This window comes from Micrasema longulum, unplaced genomic scaffold, assembly GCF_059751315.1.
Source record: "Micrasema longulum isolate JH-2025_06_02 unplaced genomic scaffold, ASM5975131v1 h1tg000378l, whole genome shotgun sequence".
Classification (NCBI taxonomy): domain Eukaryota; kingdom Metazoa; phylum Arthropoda; class Insecta; order Trichoptera; family Brachycentridae; genus Micrasema; species Micrasema longulum.
This window is the reverse complement of record NW_028277579.1, coordinates 355,044-368,096: the sequence shown is the minus strand read 5'-3', so window position 1 is coordinate 368,096 and position 13,053 is coordinate 355,044. Positions and strand designations below refer to the sequence as shown.

At 33.9% G+C, this 13,053-nt stretch overlaps 1 protein-coding gene across 1 annotated transcript; it reads left to right on the top strand.

Moving 5' to 3' along the window:
- Window positions 1-55: 55 nt before the first annotated feature.
- On the top strand, window positions 56-8,611 carry Tom40 (Translocase of outer membrane 40). The gene is made up of 7 exons (XM_088225656.1): window positions 56-315; window positions 737-804; window positions 1,546-1,740; window positions 2,446-2,689; window positions 4,235-4,311; window positions 6,091-6,187; window positions 6,879-8,611. Exons 1-7 carry the CDS (start codon window positions 186-188, stop codon window positions 7,016-7,018), a joined length of 951 nt encoding a protein of 316 aa, XP_088081782.1. The 5' UTR covers window positions 56-185; the 3' UTR covers window positions 7,019-8,611.
- Window positions 8,612-13,053: the final 4,442 nt, after the last annotated feature.

The window sequence follows — 13,053 nt, the reverse complement described above, 5'->3', positions numbered from 1 at the left end:
TTGTAGTATCTCGTGTCTCGTTACGACGGTAATGTTGGTAGCGCAATCCATACCGATTACCGATCTTCTTCTTCTCTTCTGTGTTCTCTTTTATAAAATTTCATGGCAGCGTGATAACCTTACATGTGGTAGTTTTCTTTCAAAATTCGCCGGATTTTACAGAAGAGCCGAAAAATAAATATACAATGGGGGCTTTTCTCAGTTCTCGGAAGGCGAGCATGCATGCCGCGATCGAACCACCCAAAGATATCACAGTTGTCGAATCTAAACTGGAAAACCCGGGCTCCTTGGACGATCTACACAAAAAGTGCAAGGGTTAGTGGATCTATTTACACCTAAAAGACTTCTTTACTATCTTCCGATGTCCGCATTTTCAATGTATCTTAGTGGCTCGTTTTGCGGTCAAGTATTTTATTATTGACATCGTTCGTTCATCGTCGAAGATAGTTTCGATTCTATCAAACCGATTGATTTCGCTGATTTTTTGTATAAAAACTCTCATTATTATGAAATATTGCGAAGTAATATTACGTCTATGATATTTTTCGATGTTTCTTTTATCGTTTCCAATAATTTTCAGTCATCAAATAAAATGATATGTTTTATCAATGAAATGGATTATTTTTATAAGCGTATCAAGTATATTATTCAGTCAAATTTCAGGGTTTGGTTTTGTTTTCGGAGATCTTTCCAGTGAATTTTGAAGGTGCTAAATTGGTGTTGGTTTTGTTTTCAGAGATCTTTCCAGTGAATTTTGAAGGTGCTAAATTGATGGTGAATAGAGGAATCAGCAATCATTTTCAGGTTAGTTTTCTTATCAATGAACTAACGTTGGATCCTTACTACTTAACCCTTAACTACTATCGTCCAAAAATATTACGTCTCTAAGTATGGCTCAATTTGTACCATAATTTTAAATGCAGTTTATGAGTGTAAATAGTACAAACATAAATTAAAATCCTCTCTCATATAAAATATTATTTATTTGTGAAAGGAAAGATCACTTATCAAATTTAAGAAATTATGTAATTAAATTAGAAAACAAAAAAATACTGTTCACAATGTAAAATCTGACATGATCGTAAATGGTTCTCACCTATTCAGAATCCATGTCCAGGACTCTGCCATGTGCGAATGTCAGCTTAAGAAGGAAGATTTAAACCACGTTTATCCTGAGTTCCTATCCGACCTCTTTGATATCAACGTCCCGTTCCCTAATCGTACTCTAACTCTCCTGTCCCCACCCAATAAACATGAGGGTATTTGAAGCAAGCTAAGAAATCTCCACCAAAATAAGAAAATTAGTTATTGACGCCAAAATAAACTATACATAAAAACCTATCTACCTAAATAATAGCATAATTCAAAACCGTCTCTAAATCTTGCAAAAAACAGATTTCAACTAGCTCCTCCACAGTTCTAACCCTGGTCCGTTCTCGTGTGTTTCTTCTGACCCCTCTACGTCCCTTAATCTCCTTTGACTAGCTGAAGTATGATATTTTTATCGCCTCTTGGCACAATTAAATAATTAAATTATAATTCCAGATATCTCACACCCTGAATATGAGTTCCATGTCGCCGAGCGGGTACAAGGTGGGCGCCACGTACGTGGGCACCAAGCAGATCAGCCCCACGGAGGCCTTCCCCGTCATCCTAGGGGACCTCGACCCGGACGGGAACATCAATGCCAACGTCATCCACCAGTTCAGTCCGGCCGTGAGGTGCCGCTTCCTCGGCCAGGTAACCCGCCATCTTGTGACATGCACGTGCGTGAATAAAGACCAAAGACTGATGAAGTGAGTCATCATGTTATATTGAGTACAATACAATATATTCTGCAAGACTAACAGTATTGCGCAGAAAACGTCCGTCTAGTTAAGAGCGACGTCCTGCAATGCATGCGCTATGAACTCATGAAAAATAATGGAACGTGGCCTATTAAGAGACCACAGGGCGTGGTAACACCCAGTCATCCCAAACAGTCAGCTCAACAAATCAGCTCAACACAGTCACTATAACCAATAACCAACTGATGGAACGAATTTCTTTTTTTGTTTTTGTCTCTTTCACACAAACACCGGCCACAAAACAACATCTCTGCCATCCTTCTTATAAGCTCTATTCTCATGCTCTTTCTTATGCTGTAAAACAGATTTATTGTGGTATTTATCACTTTCATTTGTATAATTATTCTTCGCACAGTAAGGATGAATATTTTTTGTTTTAAAATCCATCACATTTATAGAAATTTTACTTTCCAAATCTGATGTGAAAATGGCCATTTGAAGATTACAAAAATTACAACTTCATTAAAAAAAATTAAGAGACATATCAAGTCTTGTATCGTATGTAGACTAGTGTGACATCACAGCCACACAAGAGTTATTAAATAAATCAACATCATTACGGTTCAAAGGTTTGACGATTGTGTGTATTGTCGATCAGGTGCAAGGCATGACGCTGTCGGCCCTGCAGCTGACCACAGAGTACCGCGGCGCGGTGCACACGGCGGGCGTGACGCTGGGCAGCCAGGAGCCGCTGGAGGGCAGCGGCGTGCTGGTGGGCCACTACCTGCAGGCGGTCACGCCGCGCCTGGCGCTCGGCTCGGAGCTCGTGTACCAGCGCAGCGCCAAGATCCCCGGCGGGGAGATCGCCGTCGTATCCGCCGTCGGCCGCTACACTATGTCCGGTAACGAATGCAATTCTCAACCGTTACATACATTTATGTCAAACTAGGAAATGACAGTTGGTGAAAACATATCCGTCTCATATTTTTGGTATTCCCGGTTTATTTTGATACGCCAAATTTTAAGGGAGCAATAAAAAAAGTGTAAAACTGAGGAAAACTCTGAAGTGAGGAAATGAAATATGTTTAGAAAAAATGAAATTACATAAAAATATATCTATTGTACTAGACTGTGTTAAATATACTGTAGAAAAACTCCCGAAATTTAACTATTTATTATAAAACAATTTCTGTATAATATAGTGCTACCTATCTATGTTCATTTAAAAATACAAATGATACGTTTTTTCTTGTATCACGTAAAATTACTCCAATATCAAAAGTAATCACACACAAGTTTATCTGACATCTTAATCAAAGTAAAATAATAATAATCAGATATTTTAAGCGGGAAATAATGCGTATAATAATAACAAACAAAATTAACAAGCGGATAGATTCCTTGGTACCTACACTCTACACTACGCACACAGATGCGTCTCTACTATCATCTCGCAGGGAACAGCCAAATGTGAACCAATTGTTTTTACAGTTATTTACTAGGAAAAAGACAATAGATCCTGTTTACTGCATACCAAAATAAAGCAGGGACGAGTTGGAGTTTGAGTATCGTCTATTGTCTTGTTAACCTTAATAATAAGTTAAGGAATGCTATCTTTGTTTAGTTTTTTTATTTTTTTTATATTTTACTTTTTGTGCTGTTACATGTTCACTTAATTGCCATACTTACTAGTTCTTTGCTCAATGTATTATTATTGCGTTTCTTAAAATGATTTTTTATTATTAACTTTTTAAAATCATTCTTATGTTGTTGAAATTCCATTTGTCGATGCGCTTTGAAGCTGCAAGACTTTTTGTGATGTTAACTATCATATTATTTTCATCATATTATGTAAATGTTATCAACTATCAAATATCTAAATTTAGTAAATGGGGTCTAGAATTTCAACCGTCCATGCGCTCAGTAGCTGCAAGACTTGTTGTTATCTAACTTCCAATTTTATAAATTTGCATTTTATTTCGTTTTTATAATATCACTCAAACTCTAAACTTCTTTGTCAAATAAAATTTTTAAAAATAAAAATGTAAATAGGGGCTAGATTTCTTATTGTCCATGCGCTCTGTAGCTGCAAGATGTTCTGTTATCTAGCTCATATATATCATAATTGGAGACGAGGAACTAGAATCCCAACCGTCCATGCGCTCTGTAGCTGCAAGACGTGTTGGGATATTTATTTATTGTACAGCGCCCTTGAGGTGATTTTCACAAAAATGGCGCTATATAAATTATCCAAACATTATTATTATTAAAATGGGGATTGAAATGATGATGCTAGCAAGTTTGATAGACAAAATGATTTGTTCCATTATAAATGTAACAACTTGATTGATGACGCTGATCGACTCCATCTGCTTTCATTCCGTATATTAATATATTTATTATTGTTTATTTCCCTTGGCAATGTGCTAACGATGTTTAATTTACAGATGCGGAAATTTCTGGGACATTAGGAATGACAGGACTTCACCTGTGTTATTATAAGCAAGCTAGTGAACAAGTTCAGGTAACATATGATTAATTTTTAAAGCAAATGAACGTAGCACTGACCACAGTAATGAGGAACTTCAGCCCTACGGGAAATGGGATACAATTTTTTTTTTTCTTGCGCGGGGTAAAAATTAGAGCATTAAATTGTAACGCAAAGTTTCTTGAAAATGTGCGGAAAAAATAATCAAAAATATTTTAATAAAAACGCATTACTTAATGACGTCACCGGTTCATGTGAATCAACCTATGGTCTGAGAGCTGTGGAAGATTTCCGGTCTGCTTGTCGCTTCTGGACCAATGGGAAGAACTGAATGAGAATAAGCGGAAATGAACCTCTGACGTTACACGCGGAGTTATTTCAGAAATACAAAACTTTTTAAAATCGTAGCGCTGATAATAGGATATATAAAAATTGAAAACATTTTTTTTGACTTAGTTTAATAATAATAATGTTTGGATAATTTATATGGCGCCATTTTTGTGAAAATCACTTCAAGGGCGCTGTACAATAAATAAATATCCCAACACGTCTTGCAGCTGCAGAGCGCATGGACGGTTAGGATTATAGTTCCTCGTCTCCAATTATGATATATATGAGCTAGATAACAGAACGTCTTGCAGCTACAGAGCGCATGGACAATAAGAAATCTAGCCCCTATTTACATTTTTATTTTGAATTTTTTTTTTTTTTACAAAGTTTAGAGTTTAAGTGATATTTTAAAAAACGAAATAAAAAGCAAATTTATAAAATTAGAATTTAGATAACAACAAGTCTTGCAGCTACTGAGCGCTTGAACGGTTGAAATTCTAGACCCCATTTACTAAATTTAGATATTTGATAGTTGATAACATTTACATAATATGATAAAATAATATGATAGTTAACATCACAAAAAGTCTTGCAGCTTCAAAGCGCATCGACAAATGGAATTTCAACAACAAGAATGATTTTAAAAAGTTAATAATAAAAAATAATTTTAAAAAACTGCAATAGTAATACATTGAGCAAAGAACTAGTAAGTATGGCAATTAAGTGAACACGTAACAGCACAAAAAGTAAAATATAAAAAAGTAAACAAAGTCTTTAAACAAATTTAAAAAAACCACTGGACTTCCTCATTGCTAATAAAAATATGTCAATCGAAGCTACAAAAATAAATAAATAAAATAAGATAAAACATTTAAGTTTATAAGTGAAAATTCTTGATAAAAGTTCATTGTAATTTATTATATAAATAAAAGACGAGTGATACTTTAATCCACAAATTTGGAATATCCAGTGACCCGTTTCATCGCTTTTGCGACTTTTCGCGAATAGTATCTTTATTAAGAAATTCAATGTATTTATTCAAAACAGAGGTAAGTATGGAGAATTCAAAATTGTATGAGAGTAAATTAAATTAAATTATTTTTGTCTTAAGGACCATTTACAAAGTGTTTCAGGTTAACTAATGAGTTGATATAATATTTCTAATGAGTTTAAGTATTGTATATTTAATTTTCTAAAAAAATTATTAATAAATTTCATAAATGACACATGTTTTTTAAAATTCTATACAGATCTATTTTTATACATCTAGTAAATGTTGTCACTGTCACTCCAACAAAAGAGACTAACTCTTGTGCTTGGAGAGTGACTTACACTGTTGTATTTGTTTATTTATAAGAGTTGGTGATATAAGATGTCGCGATAGCGATGAAACCGGTCACCCGATATTCCAAATTTGTGGTTTAAAGTATCACTCGTCGTTTATTTACATAATAAATTAAAATAAGATAAATAAATGTGTTTCAGATCGGAGTAGAATTAGAAACATCATTACGGGGACAAGAATCTGTAGGAACAATCGGTTATCAGGTGCAACTTCCCAAGGCTGACTTAGTTTTTAGAGGTAAATTTCTTATCTATTTCAGCAAACATTGTCAATTATTCATTCGTTTTTATTTAGTTTGAAAAGAGTGGAGTCCTGCGTTGGATTTGGACATGTAGACCGAATAGACATTGCCCATGTTGATGATCAAGAATTGATGGTTTGTTTTTGGTTTTACGACAAACGTGTAACGGACGGTTTCGGTTTATGCTTGCAACTCTTAAATACAACTCGACATGAGTACCAACGTCACCATTGCATATTGTCACTAAGTAAACAAAAAATCGTTTATATAGTTCATACAGATAATTAAAAACAAAAAAAAACTTTAATAAATGGTTACAAATATACCACTTTCTAAATTTCAAATACACTTCAAAATTTTTCGCGCACATTCTATTTCACAAATAATTGCAACTTTTTATGAATCGAGAGATATTTTCTCTTGTTAGTAGACTTTATAAATAAAATATAACAGAAATACCTTTAAAAAATATTGTTTTTATCTAATTTATGGTTTTTTTAATTTTTTATTATTGCGCGATTAAAAAAAAAAGATTCGTTTTAAAATGGCAAAATTGTATGATTTCCTAATTTCGCATTCGTTTTACCAGACTACAGCCTTAAGGGCCTCTCTAGAAAATTATTCCTCTGAGCTATGTATATAAAGTGTTTTAATAATAATATGGATGATTTTTATTGCGTTTTCCAGCAATGGTGGACAGTAATTGGAGTGTGGGCTGCGTACTGGAGAAGCGTCTCCAGCCACTGCCCTTCAGCTTTGCCCTCTCTGGTATGGCCAACCAGACCAAGCAGCAGTTTCGCTTCGGCTGCGGCCTCATCATAGGATAACTCCTCGTCATCAAGGGATAACTCTTCATCATAGGATAACTCCTCACTGTAGGATAACTCCTCGTGTCCGCAGTCACATAGACACTGAGGCACCCTGTTACAAACTCGGCCAAACAAACAAACTCTTAGATATTATCATCAAGTTAAACCAAACGTAGTTCATACCACCATTTAAATTTTCACTTGTATGTCGAACTGTTTTGAGGTTTCTACCTCATCGTCAAGACTTATAGCGAAAATTATATTTGTTTGTACAAATTTATAAACATACAATTGTTTGAACATTTTTGAGAAGGGAATTTGGAAGTCTAGGGATTTACGGGGCTTATGACCTGTCATTGGCTGGTTTAAGTGGCCACTTTACACACTGTGTAAATGTTTTCCCTCTCTGTTGAAATAAATTTAAATATGAACAACTCCCTAGGGTGGAAATCCAGCCAGTCTGCAAGCATTTGGACATACTCAAACATTAAAAAAACAAACAGTTGCTTACTTCTGCAGGGGAGAAGTGAGGGGAGCGCCGTGCAGCATTAGACTCCCCCCCTCCCCCCTCGTTTTTCCCGGGCAAGAGTAAGCAACCATTTGCTTTTTTTGATATTATATTTGTTCTAAAAAAATATTTTAATGTGCTAATATGTCTTCTTGCTCATGCTGATCATCGTGGTTTCGGATGTGACAGGGTTTAATGAACACCCTGTATAAACAATATTTCCTTTAGTCCACTCCTGTCTAGTTTTAAAGATCGTACCCATCTCACTACGCGCTTTCCATCTTTAAAAGAATAACATGACAAAAGACTTGTCTTATTAACTCCATATGTTCGATGTAATATTTTGTATCACTGTAAAAATAAAATACAATCGAAATCATTAGTTAAGTATACATTGATAAAGAGGCTTGTGTAGCTTTGAAACCGGCCGGTAAAAACAATAAAATAAGTTGTTAAAAACAAAGTTTTTTTATATTTATTTTATTTTAACAAATCACAAAGTTAGTGCTTCAAACATATATTTTATAAATGACTCTAGTCTTTATAAACAGTTTCGGGAAAAAGATGAGCATTTTCATTTTACATTTTAAATGTCTAACTTATTTTGTGATTTAACTTGATGATAAAATATTTATATAAGTTTGGTCAGCAGTCTATTGGTGTTATAACTCAGTGTCCAATTGACGAATGGTGTTGTTTCAAAGACTTGTTTTGGGTGCGAAGTACAGAGTGAAAATTCGTCGGCCCGTTGTTAAATTTATGCCTTAGCATAAAGTGTGAATTTGAATAGTTATTAGTAATTACACAAACCATGCTGATAACCGTTAATTAAATTGACGATCTGTTCATTTGATCAATTATAGCAATTTGAATGTTTATCAATTTGACGGACTATCAATATGACAGTCAATTGGTTTGATAGACTATCAATTTGACAGTCAATTATTTTAACAGCCTAGCAATTTGACAGACTCAATGAGGAAATTTGGTGATATATTTTTATTTTCTAATAGACCATCAAACTATGCCAAAAAAATATTGAAATATTTTTCTGTATTGTGTTACCAGTACTATGATTTTTTAAAGTTTTATAATTTTTTTTTTTTAATAAAAAAGAAATATTAGCGTTCTTATAATTTACCCAAATATTAACATTTTGAAGTTGTAAATAACTCTTATCAGAAAATGGAAATCAAGTTGGGGTTTGAACCTCGGACCTCTGATCCGTGAGTCTGCAACACTAGCGCCACAACCCGATTCAATTGACCGTTAGTTAAACCGTAAACCGAAAATCTATCATAACACTATCATTGGTTGATTCGGAAAAACTAGTGACGTCGTTCAAAGTAGTTTGTTTTTATTAAAATCATTTTTTTTTTACATTTTCAAGAAACTTCGCCGTACAATTTAATGAAGATATAGCTATCAATATAAAAAATGAAGTTATGATATTTATTTTTCACAGTGGCAAAATCTGCTGATTGGAAAGTTGGCTTCCCGGAAATCGGAAATCTATCACAACGCTATCGTTGGTTGATTCGGAAGAACAAATGACGTTGTTCAAAGTAGTTTGTTTTTTAATGATAAACAAATATTTTTAATTATTTTTTTGTACATTTTCAAGAAACTTCCCTTTGCAATTTAATGCTATGATTTTTACCACGCGTAAGAAAACATTTTTAGTATCAAATTTCCAGTAGCTCTGAACTTCCTCATTATATAGTCTAGCCATTTGAAAGTCTACCAATTTGACATTAGATTTAATACTTTGAAAGTCTAATCAAATTTAACACTACGGTCTTATTTACAATTTTACTGCCCATTGATTTAAAATGATACCAATCTGGTAATTTATTCATTTTCATTTGTTAATTTATCAAATTTTTAATTTGACTATAAATGTATTCGTCAACTTATTAATTTGACAGTATTTTCATTTAAAAATGTTACTTTGACAGTCAGTCCATTATTAAGAGAGTGTGTTAATTTGACAGTCCAATTATAGTCTTGATTTAAAGGTCCATTTATTAGAGTTGTCGTTTTATCCACATCTAGTCATACGCACATTCTCGACATGACTGTATTTATTTTATAAATGTTACCATCATGCCAAGCTTTTCTCCGTCTTTTTCCACCTACATTCCTTATTCGCACTCACCACATCTTCATAATTCCCTTTCCGCACCTGATGGTGCATAGGGCACTGCATTGGTACACCAATCGCAGCATATATTGATCATTTTTGTTACACGAAGGTAAGAGGATCAGTCTTACCCGTCTCTTCGTCGGGACGCTCACTACATCAACATGCAAATACTTAAACGCAATTTCACTTTTGCTATCACCGTAGTATACAAAATATTTACGAAAAAATAAATTCATTAAATGCAGAGTTAAAGCAGATGCCAACACCACCATGTCCGACCATGCCCTAAAATTAGGTCAGTAATATTCAGCTATATGTTTGTAGTGGTGGGGATTAGGGAGGAGTGGAGCTAAGGGGTTGAACGTTACGTGTCCTTTTTGTCCATTTTACTACTTAAAAGATTAGGTCACTTTGGTGATGCAGATCAACTGATTCTTATCCTCTCGGTGACAGGGTCTTGTCCACCTCTATTTAACATGCGCGGTCTGCCCATCGATTGAATGGAATCAACGCTTCGCTAAAAATTTTGACTTAACAATCAGTACCAAATCAGTACGTCATATATTACTTCAGTTTCATGTTGGCTTTAGCTGTCATTTCCTCTGAGAGACACGATTTTGACGGCTATTCCGGATGTAACCGCGAACAAGTTAATCGCAATTCAGTAGCACAAACTTCTTTAAAACTTCACCAGCCCGACGATGTCGTAAGAGCGATGATGCCAGTTTCTGGTCCATAAAAATTAGTGGTCAAATAAAGCGTCAACCTATCTTCGGGTGAAATAAAAAAGAATACTGCTTTAAAAAAACTTCACCAAAATGTCAACAGATGTCACCTGCAAAAAAGTGTCAAATAATGTGAAGGTTCCTGCTTTAACTAGATATTCACCGAAACATCTTTTTACATGGTTTTGAAATATCACTGCATAATTTATTTATTTTTTAAATTTGAACATTAATTTAACAATAATAAGGCCAATGATCACAAAGAAAACAGTCACAATAATCCAATCTCAGAGTAAAAAGGCCCCACCGCTGTAGAAACATTTTTGCTCTATTTCACAGAACAAAAGCGTTGCAAATTTTTGGTTTGCAATTCTCGACCTGAGTACCTACAGCCCATTGTTTTGCTGTAAACTATTGCTAACTTCGTGATGGATAATTCTAGAGTGATTTTTGTCCGCATGGACGGCTCTACAACTGTGGCGCCTTTTTACTCCGAGATAAAAAAACGTGTTTTTAGTGGGTAACACAAATTCTAAATTTAAAGTTACCTAGTTGTATTAATTACCCCACGATATTATACTTATTATGTAAAAGAGCGATGTAGGGCATTCAATAACGCGTTGTTAAATTAATGTTCAAAAATATTTTCTGTTTAGTTTTTGGACCATATTATTTCGAAAACTTATAAAAAAAATAATGTAAAATGAAGTTCACTGATGCGTGTTCATCGAATAAAATAATGTTATGTTTTTGTCATATTCAATTTACATTTTTTGTTGCGTTCACTGTATTGAATGAAAAATACAGTATTTTTTAAATCAATTTCGTTATTATGTTTTGTTAACTGCTACATATTATGTATTTTGTTATAATTTAGCATGTCGCCCGCCTCTTGTAATCGGACCATAAACTTTTTGAGTTGTACATAAATAATTATAAAACTAAACACACTTAATGTTTATATAAGTTGAGAATATTATAGAATTATAAATATATAATAAAAAGCCTTGTTTTATTTGTGCAGATGTGCTGTATCAACAGTAAAATGGCTAAAGCTTTGGTTTCCTAAGAAACTGGTGCTGGGTGGCTGTCGCTTACTACGAGATGTTTAACCTTTCCCTTACAGTCCTAAAAACACCCGCGCGCTACGGTGCTGTGTAGTCGCTACACATTGAAAAATAAGAAATTTAAAAAGGGAAATATGGAATATTGGACAAACCGGACTTGTGGAGAAATGGAATGGCCTTCCCGAAAAAGCAATTGGTGCTAGTTCAGTGAATGTCAACTAGATGCACGCAGCAATGTATAATAACCATGTACACTTGATATACACGCATCAGCTTAATAATTGCTAGTGTATTATTAATAATAATAATTTGCACAATTTTTTTTAATATCTTCATCGGTAACATCGTAATTGAACATGTTAAGCAAAAAAAATATTTGTATATTCTATTTTTCACACAGAAAATTAATTTTACTTCGTAGATAAAATTTACGATATCTGTTAACTTACCGTGGTAATCAGGGCCCTGGACTGGCATCTGGGGCATGAGCAAGCACCTAACCTCCATGTGACGATATACGCAAGGCCGCTGTTATTACTCCGAGGAAAGGGGGACTCGTGTACAAGTGTCAAATAAAAAAACGGTGATATTTTTATGTTCTTTTATTTAGAATCAAGAAACCCATACAATGGAAGATTCTCTCTAGGATGGTAAAATTACTAAAGAAAACCAATAAATTCTATAAAAAGAAACGAGCATTTGACTTAAAGTATATCTTGGTTCAGTTAGTTCATAATTTATACATACATTTCGTGCAAAAACAACAATAATTATATTAGAATATCAGTTCCAAATAAATAATAGTAAAATGTCAAGCCATTAGTTCAAGATCACAAAATAATGTTCAAATTTAGTAATGGCACTGCAGTTTAGGAATATAAAAATATATTTACAACAAAAACATGATTTTTATTTTATCGGGTGCTGGCGTAAGCCGTGTCCGTTCTTTCCAAATGAAGAGAACGAGAGAACGCAACAAAAAATTAATGATTGATAAAAAAATCAATATTTCCATCTTCGGTGTACATGCGCAAATATTGCGAGCAGCGGGCAGCTTTATTCCTCGACTGAACGAACAGGAAGGATGTGTCTAAAATAATACATGTAACGTAAAAGCAAACACCATATCCATAGAATCAAGAATAGTCCAGAAGCATAAGCGCATCAAACAGGTGACTAAACTACTCTTAAAAGAGTAGCTTTACGTTTTGACTCATTAGTTTCTTTGTAGGCATCGCTCAGTACGCAACTCCCGATTTGAATTCAACTATGTGTAAGTAGCAAATGCATTACTTAAAAATTGAATTATTTTTCCATCTGTCAGATTGTCAAAGAAAACAAAATGGACATTTTGTTAGTCTTGCCAGGGTAGTCAAATTGTTTACTCTATTTTGCTCATCTGATGAGAACTAATGAAAATTGGACCTCTCGGATTAAACAACGCCATGGTAGACATTTGACCGACATTATCTTTAAAACATCAAATATTATTTAACACGACAAAAAAAACAATTTTATGCAAAATAAAATTTGTTTTATTTCTTAAGTTCAAAGTTCATTAATTCAATTACTCTTATTAAACGACCCTTTACTTATCTACTCTGTTG